General features: G+C 42.4%; 1 protein-coding gene across 4 annotated transcripts in view; it reads right to left on the reverse strand.

Annotated features, from left to right (window-relative positions):
* Positions 1-23,877, reverse strand: part of LOC147120766 (kinesin-associated protein 3-like) — a 149,518-nt gene that overhangs the window by 111,740 nt on the left and 13,901 nt on the right. For all 4 annotated transcript variants that reach the window (XM_085987002.1, XM_085987000.1, XM_085987001.1 and 1 more), the window contains exon 2: positions 20,561-20,692. In XM_085987002.1, coding sequence (XP_085843128.1) covers positions 20,561-20,692 — 132 coding nt within the window. The remainder of the gene's footprint in view (positions 1-20,560; positions 20,693-23,877) is intronic.

The raw sequence follows: 23,877 nt of genomic DNA on the forward strand, positions 1-23,877 counted from the left end.
ACACGGGGCTGGGCTCTCCTGGCATGACTTACCCCTTTAATTAATTTAAATTAATTCAATACCACCAGTTAAAGATATACTCTAGGGCGCTTATTTACCAACTGACCCCACTACACCACAGAGTAAATTTTTTAATACTTAAGTAGGGATAAAGCACTAAATTCCCAACCAAGTGGTACTGTGTTTAGCTAACTTCACAACCAGATGATCATGTTGTGAGACGCACTGTTCTGACTGCAGAAGTCATGATGTCAGCACGTAATTGTGCATTTTGGTCTGCTATACTTTGTGTCTGTGCATCTGCCAGGATTCAGTTTTTTGTGCAAAAAATAATTTTGACAAACACCTGAAAAGACCTGGGTTTTTAGATTGGCAATAAAAACAGACTTTAAGGGTCCTTATATGTAGGGCATTTGCTGACATTGGAAATGAACATGTGCAGTAAAGCCAAGAATCTGCCGGTTCACTCTGGTTCTTTATTATGCCTTTTTAAAAACAAAATTAAAACAGATTTTTATTCCAGCACTTAATCAGTCACAGTTCTGAATAAAATTAAGCCATAATTGAAAGAAAAAATAGCAAATACTGCAGTAAAATAAGTGTAATTTTTCAAGCTATTATTGCAAAGCACTGGTAGTAAATTAGAGGGGTATAACCTATCTATTATCATGTTTAAGTGCCATTTACAAAAATATGCCCCCTCCAGAAAAATTGCTTCCCATTTACAGTTTACTATGCTTCCAGTATAAATTGGAATGATACAACCCTCATAATAGTATGATAGGCAGTTTTCAGTGCTTGCTGTTTTGATATCTCTGACCGTCAATACAGGAAACTCTCGATTTACCGGCACCTAAATAACCAGAAATCTGTTAGCCGGCAAAATTCAGGAGTAGGTTCAGGTAAGTTTTACTTCATATTAGTGGTCGTTCCTGGATCTGTGGCTGTATAACTGTGGTTCCTGCACCTGTTGCTAAGCAACAGGGACGCCTGGATCTTGTGGCCGGGGTTCCTGCACCTGTTGCTAAGCAACAGGGACGCCTGGATCTTGTGGCCGGGGTTCCTGCACCTGTTGCTACCATATTACCATAAGCCTGGATCTGTTGCTGTGTACGGGGCTCTCGTACCTTTTACTATACCTCTCTGTAATTTGGACTTTTTGATAAACCGGCACCACGCCGGTCCTGGATAAAAGAGAGTTTCCTGTAGTTTGAAAGCAAATTTGATGATATGCATGCTGCAGCAACTTTAGAACCTAACCAGATGCCACTAAATACTGATCTCTAAATGTTGACACTTCAGTGCAGTGCAGTTCTTACTTCAGTATTGTCAGAGACATTTTGGATGAGACATTAAACAAGACCCCATCTGGCTTCTCAGGTGAACATAAAAGATCCCATGGCACTTTTCGAAGAAGAGCTGAGGAGTTGCCCCGGTGTCCTGGACAACATTCATTCTTCAACCAACACCACCAAATCGAATTATCTGGTCCTTTATCTCACTGTGATTTGGGTAGCTGTTTCAGAGATCTTGCGGTGCACAAAATGGCTGCCGCATTTCCCAACATTACAACAGTTACAACTACACTTCAATTGGTTGGTTTGAAAATTGAAAAATTCACTTTGGGACATCCTGAGGTCATGATTGGTGCAATATAAATGCAAATTCTTTCTTTAATTCTGTCATAGTACAAAACCAATTAAAAACCCGCTTTACTGACAGAAATTATGCCCAAACGTAACGTGGTACTTTGTTGCAATGATGGTCCAGTTGGTCATGTAATAGTTTGCTTGAGGGAGGAGCCAAGTGTAGTGTCCGCGTATCAATAACACACGGACTGCAGGAGAACGGTAATAACAGGTGTTTACTGAACAGAGGGTATGCTGGAACTGGAAGTACAGAAGCCGGCTACGGCTTTATATACAGGTGGGGTCACTGCCGGTACTACAGTATAAAAGCAGTTCTCTCTTAAAGGTACATACACAATTCCTCCCCTTTTAGATAAACAGTACATAACATTCATTTAACAATTAAATAATAACTAATGACAATTACAATTTTCTCTGTACTATATACATCAACTGAAGTAATCATTTGAATAAAGGAGACTATGAAGGTATGAGAGCGGAATTGAGTAGAGTGGATTGGGAAAATAGATTAAAGGGTAAGACGATACATGATCAGTGGTGTACATTTAAGGAGTTATTTTACAACTTCCAAAAATTTTTTATTCCACCGAGAAGAAAAGGGTGCAAAAGAAAAGACAGCCATCCGTGGCTAAGTAAAGAAATTAAGGATAGTATTCGACTAAAAACAAGAGCATATAAGGTAGCCAAATCTAGTGGGAGGATAGAGGATTGGAAAAACTTTAAAAGACAGCAAAAAATAACAAAAAGATTGATTAAGAAAGGGAAGATAGATTATGAAAGTAAATTAGCAAAAAATATAAAAACAGATAGTAAGAGTTTTTATAGTTATATAAAAAGAAAAAGGGTAGCTAAAGTAAATGTTGGTCCCTTAGAGGATGAGACCGGGAAATTAATGGTGGGAAATATGGAGATGGCAAAAACACTGAATGAATATTTTACATCAGTCTTTACAGTAGAAGACACGAAGAATATCCCAACACTGGACAAACAGGGGGCTAAAGGCGGGGGAGGAGCTAAACACGATCAAAATCACTAAGGAAGTGGTACTCGGTAAAATAATGGGACTCAAGGCGGATAAATCACCTGGACCTGATGGCTTACATCCTAGGGTCTTGAGGGAAGTGGCGGTAGGGATTGTGGATGCATTGGTAATAATTTTCCAAAACTCCCTGGACTCGGCAAAGGTCCCGGCAGACTGGAAAACTGCTAATGTAACACCCTTATTTAAAAAGGGCAGTAGACAGAAGGCTGGAAACTATAGACCGGTTAGCCTAACATCTGTGGTAGGTAAAATTTTGGAGTCCATTATTAAGGGGACAGTAACAGGACATTTGGATAATCATAATTTAATAGGGCAAAGTCAGCATGGTTTTATGAAGGGGAAGTCATGTTTGACAAATTGCTGGAGTTCTTTGAGGAAGTAACGTATAGGGTGGATAAAGGGGAACCAGTGGACGTAGTGTATTTAGACTTCCAAAAGGCATTTGACAAGGGGCCACACAAAAGATTATTGCTTAAGATAAAAAATCACGGGATTGGGGGTAATATTCTGGCATGGATAGAGGATTGGCTATCTAACAGAAGGCAGAGAGTTGGGATAAATGGTTCATTCGCGGACTGGCAATCAGTAACTAGTGGTGTTCCGCAGGGGTCAGTGCTGGGTCCCCAACTCTTTACAATCTATATTAACGATTTGGAGGAGGGGACCGAGTGTAACATATCAAAGTTTGCAGATGATACTAAGATGGGAGGGAAAGTAGTGAGTGAGGAGGACATAAAAAACCTGCAAGGGGACATCGACAGGCTAAGTAAGTGGGCAGAGATTTGGCAGATGGAATACAATACTAGAAAGTGTGAGGTTATGCACTTTGGCAGGAAAACTCATAGAGCAAGTTATTATCTTAATGGCAAGAAACTGGAAAGTACTGAAGTACAAAGGGATCTGGGGGTCCTGGTGCACGAAACTCAAAAGGTTAGTATGCAGGTGCAGCAAGTGATTAAGAAGGCCAATGGAATGTTGGCTTTCATTGCTAGGGGGATAGAATATAAAAATAGGGAGGTATTGCTTCAGTTGTACAAGGTATTGGTGAGACCGCACCTGGAATACTGCGTGCAGTTTTGGTGTCCATACTTAAGAAAGGACATACTTGCTCTCGAGTCAGTACAAAGAAGGTTCACTCGGTTAATCCCGGGGATGAGGGGATGGACATATGAGGAGAGGTTGAGTAGATTGGGACTCTACTCATTTGAGTTCAGAAGAATGAGAGGCGATCTTATTGAAACATATAAGATTGTGAAGGGGTTGGATCGGGTGGATGCGGGGAAGATGTTCCCGACGATGGGTGAAACTAGAACTAGGGGGCATAGTCTTAGAATAAGGGGCTGCTCTTTCAAAACTGAGATGAGGAGGAACTACTTCACTCAGAGGGTGGTAGGTCCATGGAATATGCTGCCCCAAAAAGCTGTAGAAGCTACATCATTACATAAATTTAAAACAGAAATAGACAGTTTCCTAGAAGTAAAGGGAATTAAGGGTTACGGGGAGCGGGCAGGAATTTGGACATGAGTCTAGGTTCGGATCGGTCATGGCCCTGTGGGCAGCGGAGCGGGCCCAGGGGCCGTGTAGCCTGATCCTGCTCCTATTTCGTGTGTCTAATTCTGTTAGATTCAGGAGATGGTTCTGTGATAGTGGATTGGCGGTTAGGATCAGATCAGCCATGATCTTATTGAATGGCGGAGCAGGCTCGAGGGGCCGATTGGCCTACTCCTGCTCCTATTTCTTATGTTGTTATTTATAAATTCAGTCTTTGAGGAGGCTTCCTGATCCTGTCTGGATAGCGCCTTTCTCGAGTATCCTGTTCTTGCGGCAGTGTCGATTCTGGCTCATTGTCATTGGTTGGTTCGTCAGCTTCCAATACCACGGATTCTGAGGTAGATGCAATCTGTACTTCAGGTTCATCACCAGGTGCGCATGCTCGTAGTATGGGTTTGACTTGTTCCTGTGACTCTAGAATCTGGTCAGCATGGCATCTCACGATGCTCTCTCCAACGTCCACTGTGTACATTAGTGGTCCCTGCTGTGTGCATATCGTTCCTGGCTGCCATTTTTCTGTTCGGTAGTCGCGGGCCAAGACTGGTTCCCCTATCTTGAAGTTCCTGGTTGGCTTCTCATTGATGTGCTGGAATTGCTTATCCTCAACATCTCGTCTTGTTTGGTTTGAGCAAATCCAGGCGACATCTTAACCTTCAGTTAAAGCACATTATGGCTGGAGCTTGGTTGGTGACTGCATGTGTCGCATTCCGGTAAGCAAACAAGAAATTATCCACCTTGTGTTGTAGAGGTATGTTGTCGTTATACATCGTCTTCATTGCTTTTTTAAAGGTCTGAACAAACCTCTCCGCCAATCCATTTGTGGCTGGATGATATGGGGCAGATGTGTAATGTTTTATACCATTATTCCTCAAAAACCTCCGGAAATCCTTGGACACAAACTGTGGTCCATTGTCGGAGCACATCTGTTCTGGCAAGCCATTCCTGACGAAGATGGTCCGTAGGACTGCAATAGTTTTCTCCGTGGTGGTGGAGGACATTTTGATGACCTCTGGCCATTTCGAATGTGCATCCACGGCGATTAAAAACATTGAGTCCATAAATGGACCAGCAAAATCAATGTGTACCCATTGCCATGGAGATGAGGGCCACTCCCATGGGTATAGCGGGGCCTGTGGTGGAGCGTTTTGGACTTTCTGGCATCCTGTGCATCTCTTGGTCATATCCTCGATTTCTTTATCGATTCCCGGCCACCACACAAACTCCCTGGCTAGGCTCTTCATTTTTACCCCTCCCAGATGACCCTCATGAAGCTCATTGAGCACTCTATCTCTCAACTTGGGTGGAATTACCACTCGGGATCCACATATCAAGGTCCCCCGGCACACTGACAGCTGTTCTCTCCTTGGCGAGAATGCTGGCAACAGTGAGTCGCCATGTGCTGGCCATCCCTTCACCGTCAAATCATAGACCCGTGTGTCGGGTCATTTCGGGTTTCCTTCTCTATACTTGAGTTTGTAACAGGTAGACATTCGACTATGGTCGAATGGAATATCTCAACAGGGTCCACTGCAGGTGCTTCCTCTACCGTAGGCAACGGCAGCCGCGACAGCCTATCAGCGTTTCCATGCTGTTTCGTACCCTTGTACTCTGTCGTATTGATGTGCCCCTAGAAAAAGGGACCATCTTTGCAGCTGTTGCGCCATCATCACCGGAACGCCCTTCTTTAGGTTAAAAATGGAGACAAGAGGCTGATGATCAGTCAGTAGGGTGAATTTCTGCCCGTGCAGATAGTGATTGAACTTCTTCACCCCCCACACCAGGCTGAGGGCCTCCCCGTCAATCTGGGCGTAGTTACGCTCGGCTGAGGTTAACGAGCGCGACGCAAAGGCTATTGGCCTCTCTGAACCGTCAAGGAATTTGTGTGACAGCACCGCTCCAATGCCGTAGGGAGACGCATCACATGCCAGCCGAATCGGTAGTGTTGGATTGTAGTGGGCCAATACTTCCTTTGAAGTGATTAGGCATTTACATTTCTGAAAGGCACGCTTACACTCATCACTCCATTTCCATGCTACTCCAGTTTGCAGCAGGGCATTCAGTGGGTGCAGAATTGTAGATAAATTTGGCAAGAACTTATGGTAGTAGTTCACCAACCCGAGGAACGACCTCAGTTGCGACACATTTTCCGGTGCTGGAGCCTTGACTACTGCCTCAATCTTGTCTGGGGACTTATGTAACCCCTCTTCATCAATCATGTGGCCACAATACGAGATTTGTTTCCTGAAAAACTCACATTTGGGGCGGTTGGCTCATAGCCCATATTCTTGTAATCTAGTGAGCACCTGCTCCAGGTTGGCAAGGTGTTCACCGTCATTTTCACCCGTAACCAGGATGTCGTCCAAATAACACTGGGTCCCCGGGATCCCTTGCAGGACTTGTTCCATCGCCCTCTGCCAAATAGCCGGAGCTGATGCTACCCCGAATACCAGTCGGTTGTACTGGTAAAGACCTTTGTGAGTGTTTATCGTGAGGTATTTTCTAGATGCTTCTTCTACCTCCATTTGTAGATACGCTTGGGCCAGATCAATCTTCGTAAAGCGTTTCCCTTCAGATAGTGAGGCGAAAATATCTTCTATCCGCGGAAGTGGATATTGTACTATGTGCAGGACTGGGTTCACAGTTACCTTAAAAGTCCCCACAGATGCGAACCTTCTTCGGCTCCCCAGGCATGCTGCTCAATTATTTCTTCATTACAGGAACGATGGGTGTGGCCCACTCGCTCCAATCCACCTTGGACAGCACACCCGAACGCTCCAGACTCTCCAGCTCTGCTTCGACGGCTGGATCACGTACGGTACCGGTCTGGCCTTAAAAAATTTTGGGTTTGCGTTATCTTCCATTTTTATCGTTGCCGTTACTCCTTTTGGAGTCCCAAGTCCTTGCTGGAACACCTCTTTCGCGTCAGTTAGAATTTTTGACAGTCGTCCAGGTGTGACGTCGTCATCCTTTTTGTGAGCCACAGTTAGCGCCTGAATGGAATGCCAATCCAATTGTATTTTTCGGATCCATTCACATCCCAATAATGGTGGTCCTCCATCTTGTAGTATATATAGATACAGTTTCTGTGTTACCTTGCCGTTGTATTTAACAGGCACCCTTATTTTTCCTCTGGGGTAGACTTTTTGCCCCGTATAGGTCTTCAATACAATGGACGTGTCCTTCAAGGGTATGTGAGAGAATAGCCACTCATAGTCTCGTCGATTCATGACTGTTAGGGCTGATCCTGTGTCCAATTCCATCTTTACTTGGGACCCTGCTATCATGAGGGTGACCCAAATGGTTCGGTGATCCTCCTTTGCGATCACGTTGTGTAACTTTAGACAACTTAGTCTCCTGCTCCCGGAGTCATTATCACTCTCCTGATCTTCCGAACTACTGTCTGTCATTTTTTTTACTTTCTTGTACTTTTCCTTAGTAGTTCTTTTAGTGTTGGTTTTCTTTCCCGACCTGCAGACTCGTGCTATGTGTCCCACTTTTCCACATTGCCTGCATACTTTGTCCTTAAACCAGCAGTCCTTCTGGTCATGGGTTGTTCTGCCGCAGCGATAGCACTTTTCTGCTCCAAATGCCATTTTGTTGGTGCTATATTCTTGCGGTTTCTGTTGTATTTCCGCAGCGCCCCGTGCTGCTGCTTCGTAGGATACTGCCACGCTGAAAGCCTTTTCTAGCGTAAGGTCCTTTTCCAAAAGTAGTCGTTTCTGGGTTCCTTCAGTCTGGTGCCCGCAGACAAACTTATCCCTTAAGGTATCTGCCAGTCCTGCTCCGAACTGGCAGTGCTTCGATAACTTGCGTAGTTCCGTAAGATAGTCAGCATTACTCTCATCTTTGTGCTGGTTTCTTTTATGGAACTTGAATCTTTCTGCTATCAGCAGCGGTGTAGGGTTTAGATGTTCCTGTAAGATATTGACAATCTCTTCAAAGCTTTTCTCCATTGGTTCAGCTGGGGTAATTAAATTCCGCAATAGGCCGTACATTCTCGCGCCCATCAAATTTAATAATACCGACGCCTTCTTTTCATCGGCCACCCCATTTGCCTTGCAGTACACTTCAATTCTTTCCACATGCGTGGTCCAGTCTTCTATTTCGTTGTCAAAAGCAGTGATACTGCCATTCTTCGGCATCTTGGGTGGTTTAAAATGGCGCCTCCCGCGCTTTTCCTTCTTCCCCAATGGATTAAAATGGCGCCTCCCGCGCTTTTCCTTCTTCCCCTTGCTGCCAATGCTGCTCCTAGCGTTCTAAATAGTCATTGCGGCGCCCCGCGGCTTCGGCGCGTCTCTCTTTTGTTAGTTAAATTCCTTAGTTTTATTCTTCTTCGACGCTGTCCACTGCGCGTCTCTTTTCCTTCCCCTCTTTTTATTTTCTCTAACGCTGCCCGGCTCTTGAGCACCGACCGCGCCCTGTGCGCTCCACCCTCTCTCTCTCTCTCTCTTTTCCTTCCAGACGACGCTGCACGGCCCCCTTGCAGAGCCGCTCGATCAAGCTCAAGCCCGCCGCAGTCCGGAAGGGTCAGCGTACTACCTGCTACCAGCACGATTTGCTGGAACACCTTGACTGGGGAGCCAAGCCCAGCTCTCCACAGCTTCCCGTGCGATTCACTGAACTCCGATGGATCACTGGGCGGTTGCCCACGGTCGACGCCCGTTGCTCTGGCTTCGACCTCCAAGAAGCTTCTTTTCAGGGATGGATCCCCGTGAGGTGATGCAGTACTGCAGGCGAGTTCGAACCTGCTCGTCGCCACTGTAGTGTCCGCGTATCAATATCACACGGACTGCAGGAGAACGGTAATAACAAGTGTTTACTGAACAGAGGGTATGCTGGAACTGAAAGTACAGAAGCCTGCTATGGCTTTATATACAGGTGTGGTCACTGCCGGTACTACAGTATAAAAGCAGTTCTTTCTTAAAGGTACATACACAACACCAAGCTACACAATTCAAATAGAAATATGAGGAGATTTTTTTTTCCCCAAAATATGTCTGACTGGCAGCTTTCTGAATTTAACAGGCAAGTTATTTAAATTCATGAAGCTCCAGTTACAAAGCACTGAATTTTGATCTATAGCCTTCGAAGAAAGGTTATTTGAATGGAACTCCTGAATTAAGATAGGCCAGACAACATCCGTAGTTAGGGAGGAAAAGGTTAAAGAAAAGTTTAAAAAGGAACCAGACATATTTTTACCACTAAAGTTGTAAATATTTTCTCATTGCCTCCTATATAAAGAGCTAGCAAAGGGTAATAACGACGATAAAAAAGTTATTCTCTGCTTGCTCTATTGCTGTTTAATAAATTTGCGTGGCAGTTAAAACCCAAAACAAGGGCTAGTGTTACACTACCGCCTTTGAAGAAAAGGAGGATCAAGTGGAGGCATGGGGTAAAGCCAAATGTAAAACAATGAACTACTGTAACAGAAAGTTTGTTTCTCCAAGAGAAAACTATTCATTTCTGCTACACATATGGCTTTTTAACACTCAAATTTACAATTACATTTTGTAAATTATACTGTGAAATTGCCCCACCCTTCCTAAAATACACAGAACCTTTCCTGCAGGCCTAGAGACTTTCAAAAATTACAAGTAAAACAAAAGTAACACCCAACCAGCTACTGTGCTGTGTACATAAATGTAAGACTGAAAGCTTTGATTGGCAACATATTGAGATGATAAAGGACCTCAAAGCTAGGCTTTCCTTACTGCTATTATGGCCACTTACTATATCTCACTGTAAATGGCATAATCTCCTTGCTACATACATGTAATTTAGAAGTAGCTGAAAATTCAGAATTTCCACCAACATGAATTTAACGTAATCTACAGTTGAGCACGAAAACCAAATAATTTTTGCGCTTTTTTTTTTATATAAAACAAAAAGGGCCCAAAATTCCTGTCTTTTTTTATTTCATGCAAAAAAGTCATTATGAATAAAAAGTAGGGTTGCAAAGGGGTGGAAAGTTTCCGGTAAATTTCCGGAAATTTTCCACGGGAAGTTTAGCTTGGGAATTTTGCCCAAAAAAGCACATGCTAGCATAATTGGTTTTTTTGTATTTCTTTCTTTTTTCCCCCCACAGGTCCGCTCTTAAAATTACTAACAGAGATGGAATCTTAATTATTAAGGAATTTCTTAATCAATATATGTTTATCTTCTTACTTGGCTTGTTTTAATAATTACAAGTTTTGTGTGTGACTGTGAACAAATGTGTCCTGATTGGTTGGATGAGTGGATGAGCGATTCGCTCCCTCTATTTGTAATATTTGCATATTGAATTGTGATTGGCCTGCAGGCATCTAAGACTGCTATAGTTTTTTTAAGATCCAGGTTAGGGGTCCTGAAGGAAGTCATTTTGTTTTCTGCTGATGTTGTGATGATGCAGTAAGTAAATCAGACTTTATACCAAATAAACCAGTTACTTGTTGAACTCTGTTGTCCTTCAATTTAAAATATACAAAATAATACACTATTGGTGATGTAGCGTCGTGTGTGTACAGGTCATGCTTCCATCACATGGAGCATCAGCAAAAATGTACTCACCCTGTTGCAATCGTGCTGATCGACCGCAGTTCGACACAGAGATGAATGCCCTTTATTTCTCTGCATAGAACAATGCCACGTTTACCGTCGGATGTGTGGAAGCATTTTACCCCAGGCATTAAAGATGGAAAGACTGTGTACATGTGCAAACACTGTAGAAAGCCATATGTAAAGAATGCCACAAAGATGCAGCAGCATTTATCCAAATGCAACAACTTCACTCAAAGCTCACAGCAGTCAGCCCAGAGTTCCTCTGCTTCCATTCAAGAAGATGATGGTTCTCATTCAGCATCAGGCTCCTTATCATCAGCAACTCCTGGCCCACTTGGAAGGTTCTTTGATACAATGGATAACCATAGCCAGAAGAATGCAGATGAGTGCCTTGCTCGAGCTGTATATGCAACAGGCTCACCCCTCATGCTCACAGCCAATGTGTACTGGAAGAGATTTTTCAATGTTATTCGCCCTGCATACTGTCCTCCCACCAGACATGCTTTGTCTACTTATTTGCTGGAGGCTGAGTATAACAGAGTCCAAGGAAAGCTCAAAGACACGAAGGACAACAGACACACAGGCACATACATTGCTGATGAGCTGAAAGCGGTCATCAACGATCTTGGATCACAAAAGGTCTTTGCAGTAGTTACTGACAATGCTGCGAATATGAAGGCTGCTTGGGCTCAAGTGGAGGAGGCCTACCCTCATATTACGTCTATTGGGTGCGCAGCTCATGGGCTTAACCTGCTCCTCAAGGACATCATGGGTTTGAGAACCATGGAAGCACTGTACAAGAGAGCTAAGCAAATTGTTAAGTATGTCAGGGGAAAACAGGTAGTTGCAGCAACCTACAACTCCAAGCAAATGACAAAGAACAAGAACACCACACTGAAGCTGCCCAACAACACTAGATGGGGTGGTGTTGTCATAATGTACAACAGCCTTCTGGAGGGCAAGGAGTCGCTGCAAGAAATGGCAATATCCCAGTCTGGGGATATGGAAACCACCATCAAGAAAATACTGCTGGATGATGTGTTTTGGGAGAGAGTGGTTAGCAGCCTTAAACTACTCTCACCAGTAGCATCTGCAATTGCTCAGATTGAAGGAGATGACGCTGTCTTGTCAGATGTTCTCAGGCTTTTTACTGATTTAAAAGAACAAATCAGCATTGCCCTACCCACATCCCTGCTGCTCAAAGCAGAGGAGAAGGCAATTGTTCAATTCATACAGACACGTCAAGAATTTTGTGTCAAGCCGATTCATGCTGCAGCATACATGCTGGACCCAAAGCATGTTGGGAGACCAATACTTTCTGGAGAACAGATCAATAGCGCTTACAGTGTGATTTCTACCCTCTCACACCATCTCAATCTGGATGTGGGCAAAGTTCTGGGAAGTCTGGCAAAGTTCTCTACCAAACAAGGTCTTTGGAATGGGGATGGGATATGGGAATCATGCAAGCATATCAGTGCACATACCTGGTGGAAGGGACTTTGTGCATCTGAGGCCGTGTCACCTATTGCATCGGTGATACTCCAAATCCCACCTTCATCAGCGGCCTCTGAACGAAACTGGTCACTTTTTGGGAATACGCATACAAAGGTGCGCAACAGGCTGACTAACAAGAGAGTGGAGAAACTGGTGGCTATCCGGGCGAACCTACAACTTATTGAGCCAGATACAGAAGTGTCCACCACACAGCTAGACACTGACACAGTGGAGGAAATGGACACGTCAGAGCCAGAGTCAGAGAATCAGGAGGAGCAGTGAGGAGTAGAAGACTCATGAGTAGAAGACTCAAAGGGACAAAATAAGGACAAATTACAGGCTAAATAAGCTGACGCTCTTTTTATTTTATTTTAGATGGGTCTTTTTTGTGGGGGTTCAATAAAGTTCAAAATTATAACCTAAATAAAGTTTTGAAAGCCTGTTTTTATTTGTATGGAACAGTGTGTCTATTTTGACGACAAAGATAATATAAGGGTCAGAGACAAAAACAATCAGTGTGCAAAAAAACTCTAAATTCCCATAAATTCCCGAAAATTCCCATGGAAAGTTTCCTCTTTTAAAAATTCCCAGAATTTTGCAACCCTAATAAAAAGTGATGGAGCAAGAGTTGAGAAATAGCAGACTACCCAGTTATCCCACGAGGAAGGAAACCCTGATTAGTCACTCGATCAAATTGCAAATGAGTTAGAAGAGTTTTCCTCACGCGTTGAATCAACTAATAATTCCACGATTTCCAAGTGCGTATTGTTCACAGAATAGCTATGCAGGCCACCATGGTCTAAACATTAAAATTTTTTAATTAAGTTTTTATTGCAAGCTTTAATATTCCCCATTGTTTTATCATAGATACCTACTCGGGTTCAGCAGCGCCAGTCGCTCCCGTAAGCAGTCTGGGCATCCTACTTTTGTGGGAGTTCACTCCCACTGCCCAAAATCTCCTTGCATGTTATCATAACCCGAGAGTGACAATAGAACCCCTTGTGACCTGAACTGGATATTTATGTCTTTTGCTGGTATTTCTTCAATCTCTCTAAAGGTGTAGATGAGGCAGAGTTTGGTATAAATTGTAAGCTGCTTTATAATATTGTTATAGGTTACTTATTTTAGACTACTCTCACAGGCAAATCTTAGTTCCCTCTGCCTTAAGAGCATCTTCACTTTCTAGAACATGTCTATGATAATAAATGAAAAACCTTTCTTTAGCTATTGGGTCCATTCTGTCACCATAGTATTCTCCTCATTTTTGAAAGCTGCAGAATAACATCAACAACAGATCTCATTATAGTCTTTAACTGCCAAATTAATTTATTAAATAGATGAAGAAAATAACAGCATTATAGAATGTATATATTTACAGTAGATGCTTGACAATGAATAATAAAAGCAACTTGCTTTCTATCGCTATGCTGATTTATAATTTTATAATTGACTTCTGAGTCTACATTATTTTTTTCTTCATGTATGTTCTTATGTAATCTTACCAGCTATAGAATCCACCTGGTCTGACTAATCTCTTCTTAGCTCCAAATCAACTCTCTTTTTGAATTAAACAGACCAAGCTTATTAAATATCCTAAAAAGCAGTCACCAGGGCTTTGTGGATTTGACTAACTGTCAGCTAAATCCAAAAAGGAGTTGCCTATCATCATGCATATAACTGAACAAACAAAAAAACATCATAGCATATTTTCATTGTGTGTGGGGCGTATGTAGGAAACCGTCACAGACACGTCACAAGGTTTAATCAGCCATAAATGGACGCCGAGCCAAATGAGATATTAGGAAGGGTGACCGAAAGCATGATCGAAGAGGTGGGTTTAAGGAGGACGGTAAAGGAAATGACAGAGGTGGAGAGGCTTAGGGAAGGGTCAGACTGGGCTCCTGTAATGTGTCAGGGTCAGACTGGGCTCCTGTATCCAGCTCCCAGTAATGTCAGGGTCAGACTGGGCTCCTGTAATGTGTCAGGGTCAGACTGGGCTCCTGTAATGTGTCAGGGTCAGACTGGGCTCCTGTAATGTGTCAGGGTCAGACTGGGCTCCTGTATCCAGCCCCCAGTAATGTCAGGGTCAGACTGGGCTCCTGTATCCAGCCCCCAGTAATGTCAGGGTCAGACTGGGCTCCTGTATCCAGCCCCCAGTAATGTCAGGGTCAGACTGGGCTCCTGTATCCAGCCCCCAGTAATGTCAGGGTCAGACTGGGCTCCTGTATCCAGCCCCCAGTAATGTCAGGGTCAGACTGGGCTCCTGTATCCAGCCCCCAGTAATGTCAGGGTCAGACTGGGCTCCTGTAATGTGTCAGGGTCAGACTGGGCTCCTGTATCCAGCCCCCAGTAATGTCAGGGTCAGACTGGGCTCCTGTATCCAGCCCCCAGTAATGTCAGGGTCAGACTGGGCTCCTGTATCCAGCCCCCAGTAATGTCAGGGCCAGACTGGGCTCCTGTATCCAGCCCCCAGTAATGTCAGGGTCAGACTGGGCTCCTGTAATGTGTCAGGGTCAGACTGGGCTCCTGTATCCAGCCCCCAGTAATGTCAGGGTCAGACTGGGCTCCTGTATCCAGCCCCCAGTAATGTCAGGGTCAGACTGGGCTCCTGTATCCAGCCCCCAGTAATGTCAGGGTCAGACTGGGCTCCTGTATCCAGCCCTCAGTAGGGAGTTCCAGAGTTTAAGGCCTAGGCTGCTGAAAGCACAGCTGTCAATGGTGGGACAAGGAAAGGGAAATGTGCAACAACCCAAAATCAGTGGAATGAGAGTTTGGAGGTTAGAGATAGGGGGTGATAAGACAATTAAAGGATTTATACACAAGGATGAGAATTTTAAAAATGAAGTGTTAGGGTTCAGGAGCTAATGTAGGCCAGCGAGCACAGGGGTGATGAGTAATTGGGAACTGGTGCGAGTTAGGATACAGGCAGCAGAGTTTTGGATGAGCTGAAGTTTGTGGAGGGTGGAGGATAGGAGGCCAGCCAGGACAACATTGGATTAGTCGAGTCTGGAGGTGCCAAAGGCACAAGTGAGAGTTTCAGCAGCAGATAGGCGGAGGTAATGATAGAGGTGGGAGTAGGCAGTCTTTGTGATGGAGAGGATATGGGGTCAGAAACTCAGCTCAAGGTCAAATAGGAAGCTTTGTAACTTGTTGGCATGCATCATTATTTTTGCAAAACATTTTTACATTGCAACCTTACAGCTGAAGACAATGGGAAGAACACTCTTCAATTCCATACCCAGCATATTTTCTCCAATATACCAGGTGCCAAAATGAAGCAATAGTGCTTCTCCACAATTGCTGATTACATGCAAGGTCACTTGACTCAGATATTTAGAAACACATTTCAATTATGTAATGTCCACAAAATGAGCTTTCATGCTAGAACTTCAAACTATTGAATAAACTGTTTTTAGAGCTATACCCAAGACAGTTGTGGGAATCGAAGGACTTATTGCCAGCCCACATAGGTGAATGAATTTCACAATCTATACCCACTCACTTGATTGGCCTACTACATGAATGGTTCTCAAGGTAGCCATCAACTTTGTAGTATAGTAAAGAAAGACCTGCATTTATATAGCATTTTCACAACCTCAGGATGACTCAAAGCGCTTTACAGCCAATTAAGTACTTCTGAAGTGTAGTCACTGTTGTAATGTAGGAAACACGGCAGCCAATTTGCACACAGCAAGCTCCCACAAACAGCAATGTGATAATGACCAGATAATCTGTTTTACTGATGTTGGCTGAGTGATAAATATTGGCCAGGACACCGAGGAGAACTCTCCTGTTCTTCTTCAAATAGTACATGGAATGTTTTACGTCTGTCCTCTCAGGTGGGGCCTCTGTTTTAACGTCTCATCCAAAAGAAGGCACCTCCGACGGTGCAGCACTCTCTCAGTACTGCACTGGAGTATCAGTCTATATCTTGTGCTCAAGTCTCTGGAGTGGGACTTGAACCCACAACCTTCTGACTCAGAGGCAAGAGTGCTATCACTTAGCAACAGATGACAATAGGTGCAACTTGCAGCTGCAGATCAGTCACTATTGTAACACTTCTTTGTCAATGCTCAACTAATATGTGCACTGCCTACTGTGGAACTCAGTCATGTACATTAAAATGATTCCTGATTTGATCCCAAATCTTTGACAGGTTAGCTTTTCTCATCTCAATTAGGACAACAGTTAAGAAAGCTATAATTAGGATTAGCACTCTTATATTTATCATCGAAGTTTTACACAAGATTGCCCACTTGTTTAAGGTACTAGAGGGTTGATGGTGCCTACAAAGTCATATCTTACTCTTGAGCTTGCACTTTAAAAAGAGGTGCAGAAGAAAATTGAGGGATTCAAAAATACTTATGAAGGAAGTTTTGGATATTGAAAATAACACACTTGCACAATGTTTTAAGGGGGAAAAAAACTAAAAACACAGCCAATTCAGGTGTTGCCTGGAGTAATGAGCTGTTTTGCTGCCATGTTTAGACAAAGATAGTTTGACAGCGACAGGTGCAAAGATCTAAACAGTAACATTTAAAGCTCATTACAGAACAAACCCTGCCTATGCAGCTGCTGTGGAATAATCCATGGTTGGGGAAGGTGAGATAATGACCCCCTGACATGATAATGGAATTTCATTAGATTCTGACTCTAATAGGGCAAATTAAGAGTTTCACAGGTTAGGATCAGACAGTCCAATAGTCAAACCTGCATAGCATTGCACTGTGATCCAGAGTGGACTACAGTGCAATGCGATGAGAGTTCTCCCATCAGTGCAGATCCTTCAATTTTACAGTAAGATTTTCTATCTGGAAAAGCACTCTGGTAAACTTTTAACATTCCACATTCAAAAGCTAATCCCCAAGACTGCATAGAGCTATAAAGTACTGATTCATGTTTTTTTTCTGAAAAATGAAATCAAACTTGCTACGTTTCACTTTTTGCATTAAAATGCTTCAACTATGCAAATTTAAAAGGTTAAGGGCAAGAGATTACACCACTGACCTGCTGATGTTTTGATATCATTGCTATGGGTGTATGTTACCTGAATTATTTGATTAGGTGCTGAAAGATGATGGGAGATTAATGGTGTTAGATTAGCCCCATTGGACTTGTATTAAGATTAATTGCCGTAATATAGACAAAATGTTTCAACAAAATAAGTAATACATATTTGCAAATCACTACTAACTGTGAAAGAATTCCCTGCGTTGATCTGTCAGCAGTCAGCTAGCTTTGACTTAAAAGCCGCTGTGGCTGGTCAAAAGTTCATTTCCTTCCAAGCCTCTGAAGATTTTGACATGAATTTTTGAATGAGTTTTTCTTTCTACCCCAAGAGGTTTGCAGATGGTGCAGGGCGGGGGGGGGCGAGGGAACGGCGGGGGGGCCGAGGGAGCGGCGGGGGGGGCCGAGGGAACGGGGGGGGGGGGGGGGCGGCGAGGGAACGGCGGGGGGGGGGGAGCGGGAGGAGGGAGCGTGGGAGAGAGAGGGAGAGAGAGAGAGAGAGAGAAAAACGGAGGGAGAGAGAATGAGATGGAGGGGGAGGGAGCGGTGAGGGTCCAGGCACATGTAGTCCATTCCCGGGGACTGAGCGGTGTCCGCACTTTGAAACAACACGGGTAGAGCGCAGCACATGTACAATGGCCACTGGAAGGAAGCTCCGCAAACAAGTTTTAGGCCCCCAGTGAAACAAAAATGAGAATTTTCATTTTAAAAATTCAGAAAATTGTTTTAAAGCTGGAAAAAAACACGGGAAACTGATGTTGAATGTCCCGCGGTAAGTTCCAGTTAAGTTTTGCCAGGTGGTGACCCCTTTTCGAAAGAGTCTATCAGGGTTTTTTTTTAAATCATGTTGAGAGAGGGGAAAACGTTTGTGCCCCTGTTTGTACCTCGGAGTCTGAGAGCAACAAAGGGAACAGCAGCAAAAAATGAGGAAACAACTTCTCCAAAACTGATCCCAACTCATCGCCAAGGCTGGGGATAGGTAACCTCACCGCCTTCTTAGGAAGTGTGACCATTTTATTCACTTCTTATTTGAGCTCCATTTGGTATTAAGAGTTTATTTTTATTATTTTTTTGTTGTATGTTTAACGACAGCGTTGAAGAGGGAAAGAGAAACTTGGAGCAACTTCTACTTCTGTCAAAGCTGCAACGAGACTTGAAAGAATTTAAAGATTTTTAATGAAGCTTTCACAAAAAATGAGTGTTAAAAACACGTTTTTCCCCCCTAAGTTTCGAATATGATTTTGGAAGAAACAGAAACAAAAATCAATTTTCCCCTCATCTAAACAAGTTTCAACCAGGTCTTGAAGTCCAAACACTTGTAAAGAGGTTCTGAAATGCTTAAAACATTTTAAAATTGAAATTTCTCAATATTTGATTTGAACGATCGACTGACGTGGGTAGCTTTACACAAACATGCAACCATGCTGTTGAGGAGGGGGAGGGTGGGGAGAATTTGTAGGAGTTACATATTAAATGATATTTTTTTGAAAGTCAATAAAATAAGGCGTTTAGGAAGAGAACCAAAAAAGGGGAAAAATTTTGTCTGTCATTCTATAGTCCTAACAAGTCCCAGGAATAATGTAAATATAGATTTCCTCTTAAACATTTAGTGGAGTGTTAATAGATACAAGTTATGTAATTATGCATAAAAATTGCAGGAAGCTACTTTAGAAGAAACTACAATTTGTTGATTGAGAAAGACACAGAAAATACTTTGATTAAACTGATAATGTACAATTTTGGTTTGGTATAAATGTTTGAAATAGGAGATTAAAATCGAGAGTACAATGAAGTTTGTTCCCCACTATTTAATTGGGAAGTACCTAAAATAATTCAACACTTTTCGTGATAAGACCAGGGATTAATATTGTGGAGAATGTTTGAGAGAAAAACATTAGAAGCAAAATTTGTAAATTAACATCTTTACATCAACACATTAGTAAACATTTCCAAGTCAGTCTAATTGGTTCTCCTGTCCAGGAAGAAAGATGAATGTTTATTTCTGTTAAATCAAAGCTTTTCCTGCTTTTGTTTTTAATTCAGTGACGCAAATTGTGTATGTGGTTTTTCTGCACTTGTGGATAAGTGCTGCATTTCTGACATGTTACATGGGGGTGTGTTGGTTCAAGAAAACAACATTTATTAGTGGAAGTGATTGAAGTTGGAAATAGATACCCATTTTTGTTCAATTCTTATTAATACTGTGAACTAAAGAACTACAGCACTTTATATTTGTTGGTTGTCTAGTTGTAGTGGGTGGACGTCCAGTACGTCAGCACCATAGGAAAGCCGCTGCTCCTGCTGCTTGTGCAGCCACTGCTATAGTGGCATGAGGGATGGACTAATACGTTGAAAACTTTAAAATTAAGACAAATTGCACAAATAGATATGCCTCTTTCAGCTCACCTTGTGCTTTTGGATTGTTTGTCGATGCATAACCTGTGTAACTGAGTGACGTTTCTGAAGTGTTAATACATTATTATGCAGTTCTTTTATATCCCACTCATTTCTGACAAGTATTTTTTTATTAAATAGAGTTTATACATGATGAACTAAAAGCTTTTAATTAATTCTACCGTAAACAAACTTGCAGAATGGGCATGTGAATGAAAAATGAATTTCAATATAGATAAGTGTGAGGTGGTGCATTTTGGTAGGAGGAATAAGGAGGCGATCTACTCCTTAGAAAATAAGAGTCTAAATGGGGTAGAGGTGCAAAGGGATCGAGGGGTATAGATTCACAAATCATTAAAAGTAGCGATGCAGGTTAAGAAAGCCATAAAAAAGTGCAAATAAAGCACTGGGGCTCATTTCTAGAGGAATAGAATTCAAAAGCAGAGAAGCTATGTTAAACTTGTATAGAACCTTGTCTGAGTGTCTCATGATTTGAGACGGTAGAGTGGCAATATGGCATTACTGTATATATGCTTTTAAGTGGTTGCTGCTGTTGTTGTTTTCAAATTTGCTCACAAAGGAAAAGGTCGCACTCAAAGGAGTTCGTGGCCCACTCAGTAGAAAAAAAATTAGAGGGAACAATGGAGAATGCCCCATTTTCCAGGGGGGAGCTGTTCTTCAGTGCTCCTCCTGTTATTCAGTTTTAATTGAAATTCTGTTCTGTTACACACTTGATATTTTGCACACTTAGCCATTCCTTCATTAATGACACTACGTAAATGCAAGTTGCTGTAGTTGTACAGTGTAGAAGATGGATAATACCCATTCTTTCATTTAATCATAAAGAAAGACATTGGAACAGCACAACTTGTTGGCTATTACTCACATCTTCTGACATTCCTTCCGTTCTCCCAGCATGGTATCGCCCATCTCGCCCAAAATTGTAGCTTCCACTTCATAGTGAACAACCAAAGCCTTCTCTGTTGGGTGGACATCTATGTTACCCCCTTTCACTTTTCTAAAAAGAAATAGTTATTAGGGCTACAAAGAAATCAGAGGTCCGTACTGATATGAAAAAAATACGAGCAACTACACAAAAAACTCAAACATGTCAATGTAGTGATCCGCAGCCTTAATTTTAAAACCAGATGTTTCAGACAACATTCAAAACTGAATCTCAGTCACGGGGAATTTTTCATACCAACAGTATATCAGTAAAATTAAGAGAGTAAAAAATCTAACTTCCAGGGTTAAGTTATGAGCTGTTCTTGTGAAAACAGCATTTGTACTATTTGACAGTATCTCAGACTCAATGGATGATTCTTGCGTGCTATTGCAATGGAATAGACAAAGATGTCAACGTCTCTATCTGCTTGTTAAAAGCAACATAACTTGTGTGTATTATCAATTTACAAAGATCGTGCACATCATGCACATCACTGAACAATTATGGTTACCTCTATAATTAGAGTCCATGTCTCTTACATAGCAGATTTGATCTTACATCACACATTACAGAAGTGAAATATAAAATAACACCTGCAAGTGATTAAATGGCAGTAAACTAACCAAGGGATTCATAAATTATAAACCAGAAAAACAAAAGTAAAGCAACTGATTAGAACTTTGAGATGAGATTGCCGTCTTGAAATCACTGAACTACATGGACTGGTTTTATCCCAAATTGTTGTCCATGCACTGACATTGGTTCTCAGTGTCACACTCATCTGACCCCATTAACAATGAAGTTAACAAAAATAAAGTCACAGTGATTGCAGTTGATCACTAGGAAATATAGCAATTGGAATAACTTGGCAGTGACTACAAAGCAGTAATCTCAGTATAGAAGACAAACAACAGCCCTCCTTAATAGAGGGACTTATTGACAGCTTGCGGTTGGATTACTAGATATTCTATGAAGAAAGGAAGAATTGCACTTATATAGTGCCTTTTACATCGGTCTCAAAACACTATAGAGCCTCAAGGCTCAGGAGTTGGGCTTCAATCCATGACCTTCTTACTCAGAGGTGAGATTTTTACCACTGAGCCAAGGATGTCACCAAGGCCATGAATAATACATAATAATAACACACACCTTTATAGAGCGCACTCTCCTGACTGAGGGGCAATTTTGATTCACAAAATACCTACAATAACAGCTTCATCTAAATGCTTATATGGGCAACATATCTTCTTAGGCAGTCCCTCGGAACCGAGGATGACTTGCTTCCACATTAAAAATGAGTTCTCGGGTGGCTGATGTGTCCAATGCGGGACCTACAGTCTCTGTCACAGGTGGGGCAGACGGTGGTTGAAGGGGCGGGTGGGTGGGGTGCTTGGGTTGACGTACACTCCTTCCGCTGCCTGCGCTTGGCTTCCGCTTGCTCCCGGCGAAGAGACTCGAGGTGTTCGGTGCCTTCCCGGATGCTTCTCCTCCACTTTGTGCAGTCTTGGGCCAGGAATTCCCAGGTGTCGGTGGGGATGTTACACTTTTTCAAGAAGGCTTTGAGGGTGTCCTTGAAGCGTTTCCTCTGCCCACCTGGGGCTCTCTTGCCGTGCCGGAGCTCCGAGTAGAGCGCTTGTTTTGGGAGTCTTGTATCGGGCATGCGGACAATGTGACCCATCCATCGGAGCTGATCGAGTGTGGTCAAAGCTTCGATGCTGGGGATGTTGGCCTGAGCGACAACACTGACGCCTATCCTGCCAATGGATTTGCAGGATCTTGCGGAGGCAGTGTTGGTGGTACCTCTCCAGTGCTTTGGAGATGCCTGCTGTACATGGTCCATGTCTCTGAGGCATACAGCAGGGCAGGTATCACTGCTGCTCTGTAGACCATGAGCTTAGCGCCAGGTTTGAGGTCCTGGTCTTCAAACACTCTCTTATCTTAATGCTTATTACATGGGCAACATATAGGAGATGGACAATGGAAACATTAATACAATAATTGCACAGGTGAGGATGATGGCATCATCCTCAAATGAGAATTTTATTCAACTTGAAAAATATTCCAACTTCCCCATGTACATTAAAAATGTTTAATAGTAAGCTACTGCTGTTTTTTCTGATTAAAGTCTCAGGATCTCTTTAAAAATAAAATTTGAAGATTTATATCCTTTAGTATTTGATTTCAGAGGGTAAGAGAAGCAAGAAGTTTACTGTTTTCAAGGAGTCCAGCAGTGTGAGGAATGATCAGAATGTGAACCATTTTTAGCCAAGCACACCCAATTACACACTTGGGGTTTTAAAATAACATTAAATTGGGCATCAAAAAGATTCAAGAAAATCTTTTTTTGACTAATCATTTTAAAGAGGAATCTTAAGAGTTAGACTTTTGTTTTGTACCTCACTTTGTTTCCTGAACAACTTGAAAATTATGGTTTCAATCTGTAGAGTTCTGACTAACATGGAGATGTTAATTTAGTAATGTAATCGTAATTTCTAAAGACAGGAATGTACAGCAATTAACAATAGCAGATTGTTTAAACAGCAACTGCTTAAACTATAATTGCATTCCATCGTTATATTCTTCACTGATGGAAGAACTCTGCAGCCCCACAGGAACTAGTACATTTTTAGTTAAGAAAGAACGAACAAACTACCGTTTATATAGCACCTTTCACATCCTCAGGACATCCCAAAACACTTCACAGGTAATGAAGTACCTTTGAAGTGTAGTAAGTGTTGTAATGCAAGGAAATGCAGCAGCCAATTTGTGCACAGCAAAATCCCACAAACAGCAATGAGATCAATGACCAGATATATTGGCCCGGCTACTCCGGGACCTATGACCGCATATCATGTCGTAAGTGCCCCGCAAGTTCTGGCTTTCCACATGACAGATCATACGAATCCGCAGGAAATGGACATTCGCTGGCACAGGGAATGCCCACAAAACCCTTACGCCTGGTAAAAGGGTTTAAATAAATATGAAAATATTTTTTTTTAATGATTTAACCATACAAAAACCTTTAAAATTAATTTAGGGTACTTTTGGCCCCTTGAAAATGTTTATTTATTTTTCAAAAAAAATTTGTTTTAAATGTTTAATTAAATTGTATTTTAATTAATTTTGACCATGTGATATTTATTTTTATAAGTGTTGTGAAAGTGTGTTTTTTGGGGGGATTTCTATTCATGCTTATGGGGATTCCGTACGTAAATGGAATCCCCATAAGCATAATGGGAATCCTCCTTTGTGATTGG

This window comes from Somniosus microcephalus, chromosome 4 (genome assembly GCF_052327205.1).
Source record: "Somniosus microcephalus isolate GS21.2 chromosome 4, FLI_Smic_1.0, whole genome shotgun sequence".
In the NCBI taxonomy this organism is placed as follows: domain Eukaryota; kingdom Metazoa; phylum Chordata; class Chondrichthyes; order Squaliformes; family Somniosidae; genus Somniosus; species Somniosus microcephalus.